Below are 18,319 nucleotides of genomic sequence, written 5' to 3'. Positions count from 1 at the left end.
TTCAATTGCTGAGACTTCACTGCCCTCTTGTGCTCATTTGCTAGTATTCAAAAAGCAGATTATATAATATTTCTGAATAAGAACACCTGATGTACACTACTGTTTAATACTTTATAATCTGTTTTAATAGTATTCCAATATATGTATAAAGTGATCCTATAATGATACTGGTATTTTGTATTATTTGGATGGTGGGTTGTTCTCAGCCCCACAGTTAAAACACAGAGTGCTCATCAGTTATTATGAAAGTGATTATTTTCTCAGACATCTTCTGAGAAGAAACCCAGCTGAGTTTATCTGATGGGGTTATTTCCTGTTTATCATGATGAAAAGCTTCTGTCTCTGTCACCACATCTCCTGCTACACGCACTAAATTAAAAGCAGTCTTGTTGGATTACTTGTTAAAATGGTCATTTTTATTTATTTTTTGTTTATTATGCTTTCTTTTGTGAGTCTCCAGGTTTCCTTACTTGGTTTCATAGAGTGGCCTCTAGTGCAGTGTTCTCAACCGGTGAGCAGTTCCAGTCTTTCATTCACATATCATTAACTTCCAAGTTGAAACAAACTGAGGAAATGAATAACACTTACTCCCTTTTTTGGCAGGGATTAGCATGCAAGTTCCATATAGGTGAGTATTAATTAATAAAACCAGTTTGGTCTTTACAGACTTTACAGTAAACGTTTTGGGGTCTCTTTGTCAAATGACACACTGACTTTGTTCTATTATTTATTTCAAATATTTCCATAATTGTGCAGGAAATTGCTGTATAAATCCAATACATACAAAATTGTACAGAAAATGTGTATATCACAAATAATTCATTATACACAGTGTTGGTGGTTATGTTGGGTTCTGTTAGCTCATTATCATATCATTATCATTATCAAAATAATGTCATTTAATCTGGGATGCCCAGAGCTTTTCACTCTGCCGTGTATTTTGTCTGCTGAATACAGGGAGGTCTGAGTGTTCAGACAACGGCCAAGTAAAGCCCAGGCAAGAGAGCCCTGGTTTGCCTGTGGTGGAGCTTAAGACGTCCACTAAGACAGACAAGATTAAGGATATAGTCCCTGTTCTATTTCTCAAATTCATTCTGCCTCCTGATGGTAAGATATGCTCATAGGCTGCACACACTTAACACTATGAAACATTCCTGTATAATTTCATGGTTGAGAAGAAAATAAATAAATAAATACATAAATAAAAACAATGAGTACTAGACATTGTGGCAGGGAGAAGAAGAAATGTTTAAAGCCTTTAAACAGTGATCACCCAAAATGTCTATAAATACTCTGATGCCTGAGTTGACATAAATATACACTGACATAAATTCACACAAATTTTTGGAGTATTTTTGCTCCTGGGCTCCCCCTAAATTTGCAGAGTGTAATTCACTTTTACAGCACTGTGCTGTAAAAGTGGACAGTGGAGGAGTGAGTGGCTTCCCACCTTCTTGCAAAAGCTACATAGTGCAGTTTCAGCAGTGCTGAGCCCAGAGTAGCAACGATAGAGGCTTTACATTTCATATTACAGGTCTGGGGAGCCTCACAATTATTTTAAAGGTGAAATTTTAAGGTAAAATATACTACCTAGGGCGGCACGGTGGGGCAGCAGGTAGTGTCGCAATCACAAAGCTCCAGGGGCCTGGAGGTTGTGGGTTCAATTCCTGCTCCGGGTGACTGTCTATGAGGAGTGTGGTGTGTTCTCCCTGTGTCTGTGTGGGTTTCCTCCGGGTGACTGTCTGTGAGGAGTGTGTGTGTGTGTGTGTGTGCGTGTGCCTGTGTTGCCCTGTGAAGGACTGGCGCCCCCTCTAGGGTGTATTCCCGCCTTGCGCCCAATGATTCCAGGTAGGCTCTGGACCCACCGCGACCCTGAACTGGATAAGCGCTTACAGATAATGAATGAATGAATGAAATACTACTTAGTGTTCCTTTAATTCAAGAGAGCATGACACTCTCTCTCTCTCTCTCTCTCTCTCTCTCTCTCTCTCTCTCTCTCTCTCTCTCTCTGATAAAAATAAGATGGCTTTCCTGCTCTCCCATTTTCCATCTCTCAGAATCTGTTAAATACAGTAACTGAAATGGGCAGTTATTGTTCTGTTGGGCTAAATATTGTTCTGTGTGTGTTAGCCTTCACCTTCCAGCTAGTTAGCACAGTATGAACTGTGACAGTCTGGCAAATGGGTTGAGCTGGCAAAGAATAAAACTAAGGAAAGCAAAAGGAATAGGAAGATGTTTGCATGGAATTAGCTGAAACCGAAGCAGAGCTAAACATATTGTCCTGCTCTTGTGTCGTTTTTGTTGTGTACTCTCCTCTAGGGAGCATTCATACTCTGCGGGAAACTGAGGTGCATGTCCTTGAAGTCGCCACCAACAGCAGCCTTTGTGTTCGCTATGAGTTTCCTGAAAATATTAGCCAGGTTTTTAACCAGGCCGAGGAGCAAGTAAGAGCGTCTACATATTCCTGTCATATTTTATCATTTAAAGGAAAAATCAGTCTTTTTTTTTTCAACCAAAAATAAAACAATATTTTAAAAAATTATTTAGTGTGTGAAGTGCATATAATATGAAAAATGAAATTGCTCTCTATTCCCTGTATGAACCAGGATATGCTCTGAACTGCAGGTCCACCACACCTTGATGGTCATGTTTAAAATGGGCTGAGTAGAGAATCTCAGACACATCCAGGCCACTGCGTGTCATTAGAGTACCATCAGAAAATGGCTGATTGCTTTTTAATGAATGAGTGGATGGTTTTAATGTGTGTGTATATATATAATTACTAATGACTTAATTTTGTTGTCATGTTCAGTGGTCCTTTACTTTAGATCGAATCGTGGTGGATCCAGGTTTGAAATATCAAGTTGTTGTATCTAATTTGCCGAAGCCATATGTGGGAAAGCGATCAGAAATCCGGAATATCTCTGTTCCAGGTGCAGTATAAGATCTGCTGATTATCACTTAATATCACTACTCATTACTTTAGCTTTTGATGCCTAAAGTGGCACTCAATTCAAAATATAAAATGTAACCATTGATACATCTATTGCTGACATTTATGCGCAGCTCCTACAGCAGTGAATCTATAGTTCCCATGATTAGTGTTTAAAGAAAACTGCCCCTGCTCCTTATATATTTTGAAGGTGGGGGTAAGTCGAAAACTTTGATTTAGGGTGGCTTTTTTCCCTTTCTGCACTAGCTATGTAGTGCGGAGGGAAGGAGAGTATCTAATGTTACTACTAGGAGGCTAAATTAGGTCCTGCAGCCATACACAGTGTTTGTAAACTGTGTTACATAATGCATTGTGAGAGAACACCGACAAAGTATTGTGTCAGACCAATAAGAATAAGTGACCCAGTGCTGCTCTACACAAAAATTCATGACATCATTTGTCACTCTTTCAACAAAACCTTGAATCTCAGAAAATGTGAACTTTATAGTAAAAACTCTCACTGGAAGATAACAGACCACGAGTATTTCAGAGACTTGTTAGAGCATTTAGACTGTGCCATTGATGAAATTCATGAACATCAAACACTATGGAGCTAAATCAATGACATAAAGATGAATTTTGTCTGAATTTTGAATATTTCAATTATATTTGTCTGAACATTTTATATTTGAATTATTTTTGTATGGTATTTAATAAACTTGACATTTTGAGGTAGTGAAATATTCAGATTTGGAAATTCACATAAAAATTTCAGATTATAAAATTTCATATTAAAAAAAAAATCAGACCCATAAATTAAAGTCCAAAAAAAATCGATTGCAGAAATACAAATCTAGGACAGAGGTCAACCAGCAGGCTTTTTTTTTCTTCACCACCTCAAAATTCCGCTTCAAGTTATTTCAAGTTAAATACCTTACAAAAATAATAATCAAATTGAAAATATTCAGACAAATATAATTGTTCAGATTCAAATACTTATGTCATTGATTTAGCTCCATGAAACACAGGGTAAAAAGCAGACAGGAATGTTTATAAATTGTTGATGTTCAAATTGGAACTTGAAATGTAAACTTTTTTGTTTACAGTCACAAGCTTTTTCTGTCTTTCACTTTTTTAATTTATTTAATTTATTTATTTATCTTAAGGGTGTGAAGATGTGAAATTCCAGCACCTGAAAGTGTGCTTGGAGAACGGTGAGGAGTATTCATTCAGAACTACAGAGTCAGGTTTAAAATGCATCCATTAAGGTCACACATGTAAATGGAATTGTGGTTTATTCACAGGCAGCCTTTGGGAGCCCAATATCACATGGTCAGTTTCAGACAGTGAAGGCAGTGGAGGCGTGGTAAAGATGATGTTTAATACAGGACTGTTCTCTGAACTCTACAGAGTGACCATTCTCCATGCTGATCTTTCCGCGGATCTGTCCCACACAGTCCTTAAGGTGCTCAGAAAATTCTTTCAAAGTTCGTTACTTTCACAATGCCTTCAGTAAACTGTATTATTATAATACATGTGATGTGAAATTGATTTTAAGGACAATCATACTTCAGTGAGTGTGGATTTCCCTCTAAACAATGAAGAGTTACAACTCTGTGAGTTTGTCTTTGTGGTGAGTTCCAGCATCAGTGTCCTGCTTTTCCCTTTGTCTTTCTCATTCAGAAGTCTTTTAGAATTTTTGATGTGAAACGTTTTGTCCTATTTGTCCAAATATGTATGAATGAACTGCCACATGGTAGAGTGTCAGTAGGAGTGAAAAAGAACTTACCATTATCAACATTACATGTAAAAAGTGGTTATTTTGGAGAGTAAATAGTGGATATTTACTGTATAATATTTACATTAACCCACTCTGAATGACTGTGTATGCATCTCAGGGACAGAATAAAGCATTTTTGTTTCTGTATTTTCATTTTACAGATTAAACCATTCTTTGTGCGGTGTATGAACAGCTGCTCAGAATATCACCAAAAAGCACAAATTGGCCCGTGTAAGGATTTCTACCAAATGTTATTCATTTATTGATTTTTACTAAATTATTAGCCCGTTTCCCAACATGTTTACTGTCTCAACATTTTTAAAATACTGTATATTTCAGGCCCTACCAGCAGACAGCACATGTTTTGGATAGTCTTTGCTCTGGCGGGACTCATATTTTGTACTTTCAATTTTGTTCAGCAGAACCAACATTCAAATGAGGGTCAGTATATATTAAAATAAAATAATAAACAACGATAATAATTATTATCGTTCTAATAATTATGTTGGGATGGTACCGGAGTATTTTAGTGTAAGTCATATTCGTCCATTTCTATTGGTTTATTCATTCATTCATTTTCTGTGACCACTTCTTCCTGATCAGTTTGTTGTGTGTCTGGAGACTATGTGAAGTCATTAGGCACAAGGCAGAAACACACGGGGTGCCAGTCCTCTGCCAGACAGAACACATAACATTCACACCTGTTTTACACAACCAATCCACCTACCAACATGTTATTGAATGGTGGAAAGAAAGTGTAGCACCCAGAGGAAAACCAAGCAGACAGGATGAACACCAAAGACCTTACAGACAGTGACCTGAGGCCTGGATCAAACCCAGAATCTCAGGACCCTGGAGCTGTTTTTCAGAGACACTACCTGCTATGCCACTGTGTGCTAAAATGTTGTTTGATCAAGGGCTTTATCAACCTAGATCTTCCCATCAAAGCTCAGGCTTGTTTTGGGAACTGGTCCTTAGTCTATTTTAACTATGGCATTAAGCTCTCTTTGTATGTTACATTCTCCAGTCTGTTCTTCTGCCTTTTACAGATTTGGATTCTTCGTCTCATGGGGCCACTGTTAAGGATGAAGTAAACAGAAACTCAACACAAAGACCAAGTAATATCCTCATCATCTACTCTCTTGACCATCCCTTGTACAAAGAAATCGTCCTAAAGCTGTGCGCCTTTCTAAGGGTCATGTGTGGCACTGAGGTCACCCTGGATCTGCTGGACTTTACCTGGCTAAGCACTGTGGGCCGGATCCAGTGGCTGGACATACAGAGGGAGAGACTGGCCAGGGGTTTGGATAAAGTCTTGATCTTGTGTTCTCCAGGGGTCAATGCCAAGTGGAGAGGTATGTGTGGAGAAAAGAGGGTGGTGACCAGGGAGGACATCAGGTCACCTGTGGGAGATATGCTAACACCGGCTCTTAGCCTGATGGTACCGGACGTTGTGTATGCTTCATCACTTCAGAAGTACATTGTGGCTTATTTTGCTGATGTGTGCAGTGAGAATGATATTCCTGCTCCTTTCAAGGTAGCAGTGAAGTACCAGCTGATGAAGCACTTTGAGGAGCTGTTCTTCAGGCTGATGGACAAAGAAAAACATGAGCCTGGAAGCATAAAAGAGGTCCATGGTATTGGAGAATATGATTACTTCAACTCTTCACCAGGAAAAGCCTTGAAAGAGGCAATTGAGGCTTTCAAAGCACATCAGCTAGCAAACCCTAACTGGTTTGAAATGGAGCTAGTGGATGCAAATTATGCCGAAATTGAGGAAAGTGGCGCTGAGCTAGAAGAAGGTCTAGAAAATGACCATAACTGTGCCCTTCAGCACATGTTGTGGCCCATAGAGATCTCAGCTCCTGTACTCATCAACAATCTCACAGGACAAACTAACAAAGAGCCTTTACCAGAGAATACTCAGTACACATTCTCAGACTTTTCTCTGAATGAGATTTATTTCACAATGCCATTAACTGATTCTGCACCTTCATGACCCATAAGAGAAAGCCAAGGGGACTACACATCACCGCTCTCCTTTAGAGTTTTTAAGCAAAGATCAACTTAAAATTACTGAAGAAAATGCTGATGATGTTCTGATTATTCCAGGAATTAAAGAGATATGTGTTTTTTATGTGTATCCTTATTTCAGTTTATATATATATATATATATTTTTTTTTTTGTTTGTTTGTTTTTATTTTTCATCACTTGATGAATGTGTGTGAACACTGTGAACTAATACCTGTTTACCTGTTTACGCACTCACATTGTGGGGACTTGCCTTCCTTGTGGAATTATTATTAATTGTAAGGGCTACAAGTACATATGGAAAAGTTAATTGTAAGTCTCCTCAAAATGAATGGGGGGGGGGGTGTTACTGGCATTTTTACAAGTATAAATGTACATAGTATAAAGGTAAGAGGCTTAAGTTCAAATTTGATTAATGATGGCATATGACTAGTAATCCTGGCAATATGACAGAGGAGTTGGGCGTCTGTGTGTGTGTGAGAGAGTGTGTGAGTGAGTGGGGGGGTCTATCACCACACATTTTTAAGATATAAGCAAGGGCCTGTCAGAATGGACAGCTTCGTCTATGTATTATTTAATAAAAGCAAGAGTAACATATTAGCTCAAAAAAAAAAAAAAGGCACTTGTAGAATCTGCAAAGCACAGTATGTCCCAAATACACACGTCAAGCAAAAAAATTGAGATCTTTTCCTTTATCCTTTAAAGATCTGCCTTTGGTTAACGTCGCAGCGTTGAGGTATGGCACGAGCGCGTAAAACCATTTCGCGAGGAAAATAACATCTCGCGCAAAGAGAAGTACATTCGCGAATGTTTGCAACCACCTCGCGCAATGAAATTTTTGATGATTTATAACGATACCTTATGAATATTTGGAGGCTGTGACCCACAAGCTTTTAACTTTCTTTTTAACTTTCATTTGAAGCCCCGTCTCTCTCTCGCACGCTTTGTGTGTGTGCGTCTGAAAGGCTTTCAACCGCCAGCAGTCAGTGTTTTCATTTTAAAAAATATAAAAATGACTTATGCCACTGAGGCTTTGTCAAGAGGCCCGTGGCTTTTTCAATTTATTTTTATTTGCTATGTGTTTAGACATGCTCAAATCACATAAAACATACACACACACACAGAGCGAGAGCGATAGAGGGCGTCAAATGAAAGATAAAAGCTTGTGGGTCACAGCCTCCAAATATTCATAACATATTATAATAAGTTTAAGATATCTCAATAAGTGTAAACATATTTATGTTTAAGTGTTTAATAAAACACTGCCAGTTTGAGTCCAGTTGGTTTTAAGCCTCGGTTCGAGTCGATGTAAACATCACGAAGGGCGCGAATGTTCCATTCTGCTCTTAACGTTCCGACCTCTCGAACACATGGACCCTCGCGCCCCCTTTTCTCACATTTAGACAACGTCCATCAAACGTCATGAAAGTGCACACTTCAAAGAAGGCCTTAGGGCTTAGGGTAAGAAATGGGACAGGGGCTTTGGCCAAACAACACACAAGCCAGCCCCAGGACGAAGTTCAATTCTAATACAGTCAACCAATGAGCCAATATTCCAGCTCACTGATTTAGAATATCGGCTGTGTCTGGAGATATAAGTTCACTTGAAATTTCTTTTTAAATCTGCAACTTGTTATTGGCGTGTGAAAAATTTTGGAGGCTGTTTTGTAAAGAAACCACATTGGACTGAGTCCCAGAAAGTAAGTAATTGAGTTTGGATTTAGAGACTGTGGCTTAATATTGAAAGTTGTTTATAGAAATTTTCATAGAAATATCAGAGCACAGAATTTTAATTTCATACCCGTTTTTCCAATTTGTACTTTTATTTGGCATAGTGCAATAATCTTGTCAGGTTTATAGACTAGCATATTTTTATTAGTCATTATTTATTTATTTATTGATTATTGCAGCTAACGTGTGAAACTGATTGCTTTGTAGTCTTTGAAATGTAAATTTGGTGTAGAATATCTGACACTTCCAGGGCACTAAGTGTCAATATGATGTTACATAAGAAGAAGAATCACAGGAAAACATAACAGATTCCTCCTTTAATGCCTTGCTCTTAAAACTAGTCTCTATTCAAAAAAGTTGTTTCTAAGAAGAATCCCCCTGTTTGCCTTAACGCATTATAGATGTAACTCTACACCTTCAGCTTCATTCACTACACATATCTATGAATATGCAATTTATTTGCAGCTTGAAAACCACACCCTCCTAGTGGATGGGATGTGTTCCTTTAGGTTTATGATGTATAAAACCTTGGATGTATGAATCTGCCCGTCAGATGCTTTACTTAAAACCCAGCATTTTCAAAGTGGAAATAAGCAACCATGGTATGGACTGCTTTTTCTCTTATAATACACCTTCTAGCATATAAACAATAACACCTGGACATGTTAACAAGGTTAAAATGGTATTTTCATAGCGAGAGTGGGGGTCTTTAAAAGTTTTTCTTAGCTTTGAACACTGTCTGCTTGTCTAAAACACCTGGAGCATGAGAGATCCTCTGAATGGTTTCTTTGGTAATTTTCCAGACTGTGCCAGTGCTGACCTACTTTTCATTCTTCTTCTGTTACTGAGATTTCTTTAGACTGAAAATGCTGCAGAATCTGTTATCCAGTTTATGTCGTAGAATTTCAACATCTTGCTGCAGATCTGGCAAATATGGTAAACTTCATAGCACTTTCAAATAACATATATATTCTTATCAACATATATTCCCGTAAACATACACAAATGCATTTATATTTAGCATCAAAAAGCACTCTTTGTATTCTTACAAGTACTATATCGTCACTGTCCAATGAAAACCTTTGTTTCCAAAAGAGCTACTTTACATGAGAATGAAAAAACTTTCTTAGGTTTCAGGGAAAGTAAAAGTAAAAAAAAGATTTTATTCCACTTAATTTTGGGGCATTTCTATAGGTCCTTTCTTCATGAAGTTTACATGATGTGTGAAGGACAGCAGCGGAAGAAGGTTTTTCATTGGAAAGTGACAAAATGTTGTTTCCATTCTCTATAAACTATTTTTTTTCAATTCACTATCATATGAAAACATGAGAAAATCCCTGATCATTTTACTTGATTCGTAATTAAAATTCCCCACAGGAAACAAGTTTAAATGAACAGGAAAGAAGTAAAGTGGAAAATATAAAATGCAGCATAACTTTTCCATGGGCCACACTTTTCCAGCAATGTTTAAAATTAGAAAATAATAGAAAATGCATGAGTTTTTTGTGGTGGATGGAGCAGGGATGTCTAAATTATTGCATTTAACATTCTTTAAACATAGCAGTTGGAGTGTTTTTTGGACACCGATTGTATGTGTTTATCAGTGACTGTGTTGAACTCACACTGTAGGATGTCCTTTCTTCCACAGATTATCTGTTTAAAGTCCATCCCAGTGTGAGTGAGGCTTTGGCTGAACAACGGCCTGTCGTGGCTCTGGAGAGCACCATAATCACACATGGCATGCCTTACCCTCACAACCTCAGGTAGAACACACCTAACTCACCACAAACACTTCTCCACTCTGTTCCCTGGGTAGATGCACAGCTTGGTGTGATCTTTCCCAATAATATGAGATCTAACCATGTGCTAATGTGGTTCACATCATCAAATCTCCTCTCATACATGGTTATCCCAAACTGAACAAATTAGATTAGATTTCACACTTCACCCTCTCTGTTGAACAAACGTTCTGATCTTAGCACAGCCAAGGAGGTGGAGGCCATTGTGAGAGCTGAGGGTGCGACTCCAGCTACCGTAGGAATTTTAGAAGGCGTCATTCATGTAGGCTTATCTTCAGAGGAACTGGACTTCCTGGCCCAGAGTAAAACTGCCCTTAAAGTGTCCAGGAGAGACTTTCCCTATGTTATCAGCAAGGTGGAAATTCATTCATTCATTCATTCATTCATGCATACTGCTTATTACATATCAAGTTTGAATATGAATGTGGATTTGTGATTGAATCAATAGGGTCTCTCTGGAGGCACCACTGTCTCAGGCACAATGATTGCAGCCCACAGAGTTGGGATTCCTGTTTTTGTGACTGGAGGAATTGGTGGAGTTCACAGAGATGGAGAGAATTGTAAGTCACATTGAGAATTGTTAAAGTACAATAACAGATATGACTTGCAGTGGCAGAATAAGCTTCAGTTGTTGCTCAGACAAGAACAGCCTGCTACGTTAATACCAAGTTAATGTCCTTTTTTTAATTAAGTCCTTGGAACAGCTCCTAATATCACTGTAGCCTAGTTCTAAAACACATCATTTGTTTGCCTCTCTGGAATTTTTGTCTGCCACATTGACAGAATGAATTCACATTGTCATGGGAAAAAAAACAACTCCTAGCACCTATAAGTATTATTTTGATATGAGTTGATGTAATTTTGCATTGTGCACGGATCCATTTCAGTGTAACGGATGATTATCTAAAAGATATAATTCAATTTTTGTTTGTTTTCTTCATATAACAAGGGCAATCATTTCATATATGTTTATGGACAGTGTGTGCATGGTAGTGTATAGGCTTTTACAAATTACAGTACATGTTCATTTTAATGAACGCTCCTCACAGCTCTGGATGTTAGCGCTGATCTGATTGAACTGGGCAGGACTCCTATCGCTGTAGTATCCGCTGGAGTGAAATCTATCCTGGACATTGGCCGCACCCTGGAGTTTTTGGTCTGTGATCACATAAAATTACATTCACTGCGAGTGTGTATTAGTAAGAAGTGCTTTTAATAATTGCCTACGAGTGCATAACAATCAATTTCAGCAATGATATCTTTTAATGCTCTGTTTTTAGGAGACGCAGGGTGTCTGTGTAGCCACCTACGGAAAGTCAAAGAATTTCCCAGCCTTCTTTTCTCCTCAGAGTGGGTTCACGTCTCCTTACAATGTCCATACTGCTGAAGAGGCAGCAGAGCTTATTGGTAGGCTTAAATGAAAAATCTCCTTTTCATTCTCTTCCATTTATATTGTATAGAGGTTTTTATAGATTACATTTCCTCATGAAGGGATGGGGATTGACTTTGCTAAAATTTGTCCAAGAATGGTCCAGTAGAATTGGTCAAAAAATAAACATCTTTTTCAATCGACCCCCATTTAGATTTGCAAAGGTTTTTTCTTTCTTTAAAATAGAATGTTGTTCCCTTTCCTTCATCATGATAATTTTAATAAAATAATAATATCCATGGTTGATGATTGCTCATTAAATTTCAAGTCATTACATACATTCATGTTATCAAAAGCTGTTTAAAATCTTTGGTCATATCATTCCGAAGGCTTGGACCTAAGTGTATTCAGTAACAAAAAAGGGGACTTTACACTGTTTTTTGTCAATAGTGAGCACACTGTCTCTGGGCCTGCAGAGTGGTCTCCTGCTGGCTGTGCCCATTACAGAAGAGCATGCTGCAGCAGGACTGCAAATAGAGGGCGCAATACAAGCTGCAGTGGCCGAGGCCAGGTAAAGCAAGCATTCTGGCAAACTTTTTTTTTTATTTCTTAAGTGTGAAACAGCTCATGGAGCTTGTTTATAACTCACTTACATTTAACATAAGTAGCATTAATAAGTGTTTTGTATAAACAGAATAGTGTCAAATATATATTTTGAAAAGGGGTGAAAGAGCTTTTATGCTTTTAAGAATTAAAGGCTGTGATTTGGTATAAACGTTATCTCTAGCTGTAGGTATTTTTTGGTTGATATTAGCCTTGAACTTGGCTATTAAGTAAATCATATTCTTTATATCCACAGGCTAAAGGGAATCACAGGAAAATATGTGACCCCCTTCATCCTGCAGAGAGTCAGTGAGCTCACCAAGGGCCAGTCCCTTCAAGCCAGTATCCAGATATATTGCAGTACACTGTGTTTAAATTTGTAAAAAAAAATTAACAGAATATGAGGATTAAACTGCCGTTTACACTGGAAATTTAGATCTCCTGTAAAGAAAGGCTTTTCAAATATTTTGCAGCCTAACACTTTGAAACCTGAAAGTTATTTTCAATTAATTAGTAAGAAGTGTTTTTAGAATCAACAGGAATTTCCTTAAAGCATTTATATTAGATATTGCTCTCATTCATAATAACGCTAAAGTGGGTAGTCAGATCGCATGTGCCCTTTCTGAGCAGATGAAGAGCCGTCAGAGTGGTCTCAGAGGAAGCAGTAAGACGCAGGAGGAGAAGAACCACCTCTTAAAGCCCAAACCTGTATGTGATATCCAAAACAATTGTATAATGTTTTTAGGCATACATCCAACTAACTTTAAATCTGGACTTAAAGGGGAACAATTTAAATTATTAAGACATTCAGAATGCTTTGATGTGAAACACTTATTTCAAGAAATAATTACTGACCTCACAGTGTAGGTGGTAGTAACCAGAGTTAAATAGAGCCTATTTATTTATTTATTTATTTATTTATTTATTTATTTATGTGTTGTGTCTCTTGCAGGTTGTCATTGGTGGTGTGAATGTAGACTTTATTGCTAAAGGAGCCACAAAGAATTTGTTGGTATGTATAAATATCAAAGTCGTGAGCTTGTGTTCAAGTCAGAACAAGCTGCTTTGGCATAAGTGAATAATTCCCTGAAATAATGCTGTTTATATCTATCAGTTTGGACAGACAAACCCCGGAAGTGTGCACCAAGCTTTTGGAGGAGTTGGTAGAAACATTGCAGGTTGATATTTTTTATAAACAACACTATCTACATTGTTCTATTTTCCTTTGTTTGGAAATGTAATTATTTCCCCTGTTTTTATTTAAACTTCCAATCCTGTGCCCTTTTAGACTGCCTGAGTAGACTGGGGCACAAACCTCTCTTTATCTCAGCCATTGGAACAGATTTTCATAGTGACGCTGTGCTCAACTATTGCAAGCATATGGTAAGTACTGTGCAAGGATTATGATGAGAATGTTGAATGGATTTCTTTTTACCTTATTTTCCACTATTCAGTTTGGCTGATTTGAAATTTTGTGAATGCACAAACGTGGAAGAACATTTTGCAGAATAGTGGATAAGTGACCCTTATTATAATTAATTATAGTACTTAGATTATAACCCCCTGATTTGGGCCAGATCAAGATGTTAGGGAGATGTTCTCTATTGATTATGTTCATCCAAATTTGTCTATATGTAAATTCCAGTGAAATTAATCTCATGCCTGAAAACTGCACTGGACTGAACACTGCTCTGATAAGGCTACAGAAGTCTGCTCTTTGCTATTAGGACACCAGTGCAATTGTGAGATTGCAGGCTCAGAGAACTGCTACCTACTGTGCTGTGATCACTGAGAGAGGAGAGCTGAGTTTGGGGCTGGGAGACATGGACATACACCAGCAAATTAAACAGCAGTATGTGAGTGCTTTTCTACCAGGGAAATCACATGCTGCATTAGTAATTTAGTTACACTGAAAAACGAGCACTTCAAAACAGTTTCAGATGTTTAATACGTTGTTAAACGTTTACAAATGTCCCACAACCAACATCAACATTTAACGATAAATATATGAGTCTATGAAGCTTTGAGCATATAACCCCTAGTTTAGCATTATGTAAATTGCCTACATAAATAATCACACACAGCCTCAAACCATTGTGTTTAGTTAAAGGAGCATATAAGTGACTTTAATTGTCTGTTTCTGAGAGCCAGGGTTAAGGTAGTGCAGGAATAAAGCTTAAGTATAAACTTTGTGCAGGTTTCTCAGTACGAAGAACAGCTGTCCTCAGCATCTCTAGTGGTTCTTGATGGGAATATCCCTGTTTCTACTATTGACTACGTCTGCAGCCTTGCCAAGAAACATTCAGTCCCAGGTATAAACGCAACTCTGAAAACAGATATTCAGACATTCACTGCTTGTATCTTCAGCCCACGGCCGTGCGTCATCTGCAGTGTGTTTGCGTGCATGTTTTTCAGTGTGGTATGAGCCTACTGATGCTGATAAGGCCGGTAAGCCCTTCCTGTCAGACAGCTGGAAGGCACTCTCCTATACATCCCCCAATCTCACAGAACTCTGCACAATGAACCACACTCTCCACCTGCCTACACCAGAAGGTAATCAAAAATAAACAGCACGTTTTATTTTCCATAGCAACTAAAAAATAAACTCAGGTGAAACTGGCTGCATTAATATACAGTAATGTTTAGTTAAATGTATAGTTCTGTTAGATTTTTGGACACAGCACAGACAACAGACTCACTCTCTCCATTAAAACACAGACCCATCATTCAGCTGTCTGCTCACACAAAGCACCACAGACAAAGACAGTGCTCAAAAACATTAGCCACTCTCAAATCATCTTATGAAAAAAGGGAGACGGGATCATGCACTCCAGTTTATACAGGAAATGAGTCAGCGCTCGCTTTTGTGTTTATTCCTGACTGTGAGTCAAGAGCAGTGTGCTGAATTTCAGAAGCACAAGCACCAAACTATTCATTAACAGTTCATTCTGATCTTTTCAACTTCGTAAGCCTGTGTATGCTGTGTACCTTTGATGCTTGAAGCACTTGTAACAAAGTGTCTTTGAACACAGATGTTAAAAGGCCAGTTTTCATTTATTTACTTTCCAAAGAAAGCAGAAAACATATACTTATAAATCGGTTTAATATTTTTACAGTACATATTATAACCATTCTTTACCTTTATTAAAGATTCTGTTCTTTTCAGGAGAACTGATTTGAAGTTTTCCAAGAATTTCCAACATATTTTTCTATTCCTTCAAAGTTCAATTTCAACATCAATATCATCCCAGTTACAATTTTAGAGACATCCCTCTATAAAACCTCACTCTTGATCTTTTTTGGTGTTCTAGTACATGCTATCTGCTGTTTTGTTTATTTCCATATCTCAGTGCAGGCTTCTTGACAGCTACACGTCTTTTCAGACCCATAGTGTTGAGTTGTCTTTTCACAGTGGAAGGATGGAAACTAAAAGTGTTAAAAGATCTGAAGTGAGAGTTTAGCTTGATTTCCTCCTGTCTTTCAAAAATGAGAGATCTCTGTATCTGATGCAGACACTGAAACTCACAGCAGAGCTGTTACTCTGACATTGTAATACTGTATTATAATTAATGACAGTTTAGACTTTAAGGCCTCTGACTTTTCCACAGCAGTGTAGATGGAGGGGTAACCCTGTGGTCCCTGATGTATCCCAAAGTGCACAGTTTTCCTTTCTTGCCTTATTGAGTAATATGTTAATTTAAAAGCATAGCAAACTATTCTCAACTGTCTTCCACATATTTAGCATACAGTGAACTACTGTGGAGAATAATGTGGATGCATTTTATGTGTTTAGTTAAAGAACAGGAACGTTTACCTAAAAGACACATGGCCGTTTTTAAAACAGTGCTTGACTTTTTCAGCTTTTCCAAACTCTCTGGAGGATGTGTTGAAATGTGCAGCAGCACTTTCCCGCCCCCTGCTGGAGCACTTGCAGTGTGTAGTAGTGACTCTGGGTGCTCTTGGGGTGTTGGTGTGTGGAGATTATGAAGCTGGGACGGTCAGTCTGCAACCAAGGAAACACAAACCGGTAGGGATTCATCACAATTAAAAACTGATTTAAGACAAGGGCATAATAAAGTAGGATACAGATTGCAGATAATCCTGGAGGTGCTGCGTTGAGTTTCATATATAGTTGGACATGTAGTGAATGTTTTGTAATACAGGATGAATATGGTAAAATTGAGATTTAAAAAACTTGCATATAAATATATACAAAAATAGCTGAGATTGTGGAAAAAAACAAACATGAATGCAAATACAACAGAGTGCATTCTTTTCAGAGCGTGAGTGTGTTATCCAGCAAATTTAAAGTGAAAGTGCTGCCTGTAAACAGGTGGTACACCTCCTGGATCACCACAGAGCCACACTGTGTGTATGCTTGTGGAAGAGCCATGTTTGCAGTGAGTTCAGATGCTGAATGACTGCTACGTTGTTTGTTTTGTGTAGAGAGGGAGACTGTGTGCTGTGTACTTTCCTGCACTGGCAGTTCGTTCTGAGGAGATAGTGAATGTCTCTGGAGCTGGAGACAGGTACGTCTCTCCAAACCCTCCACTCCCTTCAGACCTTGTACACCAGACATTTGTGACAAACGTTCTTTCTTTCTCTTTCTCTCTCTCTCTCTCTCTCTCTCTCTCTCTCTCTCTCTCTCTCCATCTGTCTGCTCCCACTCCTTATCTCACAAACCTACATTTCTTTCACCCTGACATTCTGTCTGTCTTTCAACCTCCCTTTCTTTGCCAACAAATTCTATTTCTCTCAAACACTTCTTTCTACTCTCTCACATTCTGTTTACCTTTATTCTTATTTTCTTTCTTACCCAATTTCTGTCACCCCATCTGCCTCTCTATTTCTCTCTGTCTGCCTTTCTTTCTTCTTCTCTCTCTCTCAGTCTGGCAGGTGGAATGATGGCAGGCATTCTTCAGGGGAAGGATACAGACACGTGTGTGCGAATGGGTCTCCTGGCTGCTCGTCTCTCTCTATCCTCTTGTCACCCCATTGCTCCATCTCTGACTTCAGATGCCATCAATCCAGATGCAGCATACTCTCAGCCATGGACCAAACCCAGCTACCTGTGGATGGATAACTGAGCTGTACTCATAATCTCACAAAGTGACACCAAATCATACCATATGAACTTTCCCCTGTCATGAACTTAAATTCTCAGCTAACTGACTGGATGCCTGCTTGTTATTGTGTCTTAGTTGGTGAGATGTTATTTACTCAAAAATCATTTTCTACATACTCTGGTGTTTCTTAAACTGCTGTTCAACTGTACCTTGGGCCTCATGTACATTTGTCAAATATTATGTTGCTTTACCCACACTATTCAACAAGTCCTATGTTCATTTGGGTGCTCTGGCAAGTCCAAGTCTGTGACCTCAGCGGACATGTCACTATAGCTGGCCTCTCATCATCCTGCAGAGTGTGTAATAGTTTGTTTATAGAATAAAAATGGGGTCATACTAAATAGTCAAATATTTACATTATTTCTTTAAACCTAAACCTCAGTGCTGCATATTTTAATGTTTTTATTTAGTTTCAACCTAATTTTAACCCATTTAAAATGTAATTTTTAACTTCATATTAACAGCCACTGAGCTGGGTTGGGTATGTATGAACACACTGTAACAAGAAGGTTCCAGGAATTAGATATAGAATTATTGTTGTCAAATTTATATTTCTTTTTTAATTTAAAAAATATACCTGAATTGATTTTATTGAACGATATTATATTATTTTACCTGAATACAAAACCTTAACTCCCCAAGTTCCCTAAAGAGATGGTAAGGGTGTATTTTTATAACTGAAATTAAGTTGACAAGACCAAACCAGAAATAAATTTGTGCTTATTTTGTTTGCAATAAAACATAAATAATTAATTGACATAAATAAATTAATTAAATACGCAAAAGTTTAAGTATATTCATAAATCAAATTACTTTCATTGCATTTTTCATACAGTCCCATCATTTGTCTAATGTAGGATTGTGTATTTCTGAACATTTATTATTCATGCATTCGTTAATTTTCTGTAACCCCTTCAGGGTCACGGTGTGTCTGGAGCCTACCTGGA

General features: G+C 38.0%; 2 protein-coding genes across 6 annotated transcripts; both read left to right on the top strand.

The window, feature by feature from the left end:
• The first annotated feature begins 348 nt into the window (after positions 1-348).
• Positions 349-6,849, top strand: LOC136673871 (interleukin-17 receptor A). The gene is made up of 11 exons (XM_066649628.1): positions 349-511; positions 604-628; positions 958-1,107; positions 2,320-2,444; positions 2,813-2,933; positions 4,099-4,146; positions 4,237-4,397; positions 4,491-4,565; positions 4,874-4,943; positions 5,052-5,153; positions 5,762-6,849. Exons 1-11 carry the CDS (start codon positions 407-409, stop codon positions 6,709-6,711), a joined length of 1,932 nt encoding a protein of 643 aa, XP_066505725.1. The 5' UTR covers positions 349-406; the 3' UTR covers positions 6,712-6,849.
• Positions 6,850-8,066: 1,217 nt separating this feature from the next.
• Positions 8,067-18,072, top strand: zgc:136858 (uncharacterized protein LOC678543 homolog). Of its 5 annotated transcripts, none has more exons than XM_066649261.1 (19): positions 8,069-8,444; positions 9,325-9,411; positions 10,124-10,238; positions 10,455-10,629; positions 10,723-10,834; positions 11,324-11,430; positions 11,555-11,681; positions 12,094-12,214; positions 12,503-12,588; positions 12,812-12,954; positions 13,199-13,258; positions 13,361-13,424; positions 13,535-13,629; positions 13,974-14,102; positions 14,444-14,558; positions 14,662-14,799; positions 16,107-16,273; positions 16,693-16,775; positions 17,135-18,072. In XM_066649261.1, exons 2-19 carry the CDS (start codon positions 9,342-9,344, stop codon positions 17,331-17,333), a joined length of 2,106 nt encoding a protein of 701 aa, XP_066505358.1. In that variant the 5' UTR covers positions 8,069-8,444; positions 9,325-9,341; the 3' UTR covers positions 17,334-18,072. The 5 variants fall into 5 exon arrangements, with proteins under 5 accessions (XP_066505361.1, XP_066505358.1, XP_066505359.1 ...); XM_066649262.1 differs by having other exon boundaries at positions 9,279-9,411; XM_066649263.1 differs by having other exon boundaries at positions 8,070-8,444; positions 9,335-9,411.
• The last annotated feature ends 247 nt before the right edge of the window (positions 18,073-18,319 follow it).

This window comes from Hoplias malabaricus, chromosome 17 (genome assembly GCF_029633855.1).
Source record: "Hoplias malabaricus isolate fHopMal1 chromosome 17, fHopMal1.hap1, whole genome shotgun sequence".
NCBI classification, from domain to species: Eukaryota; Metazoa; Chordata; class Actinopteri; order Characiformes; family Erythrinidae; genus Hoplias; species Hoplias malabaricus.
This window is presented reverse-complemented; position numbering and strand designations above follow the sequence as displayed.

Bases quoted from the DNA above. Each gene is read 5' to 3' on its own strand.
- LOC136673871 (XM_066649628.1), top strand. From the start codon at position 407: ATGGTCATTTTTATTTATTTTTTGTTTATTATGCTTTCTTTTGTGAGT. The intron at 1,108-2,319 runs GTAAGATATGCT...ACTCTCCTCTAG, and splicing joins ATTCATTCTGCCTCCTGATG to GGAGCATTCATACTCTGCGG. The intron at 4,944-5,051 runs GTAAGGATTTCT...TGTATATTTCAG, and splicing joins AAAAGCACAAATTGGCCCGT to GCCCTACCAGCAGACAGCAC.
- zgc:136858 (XM_066649261.1), top strand. From the start codon at position 9,342: ATGCTGCAGAATCTGTTATCCAGTTTATGTCGTAGAATTTCAACATCT. The intron at 11,431-11,554 runs GTCTGTGATCAC...CTCTGTTTTTAG, and splicing joins GCCGCACCCTGGAGTTTTTG to GAGACGCAGGGTGTCTGTGT. The intron at 13,259-13,360 runs GTATGTATAAAT...TATATCTATCAG, and splicing joins GAGCCACAAAGAATTTGTTG to TTTGGACAGACAAACCCCGG.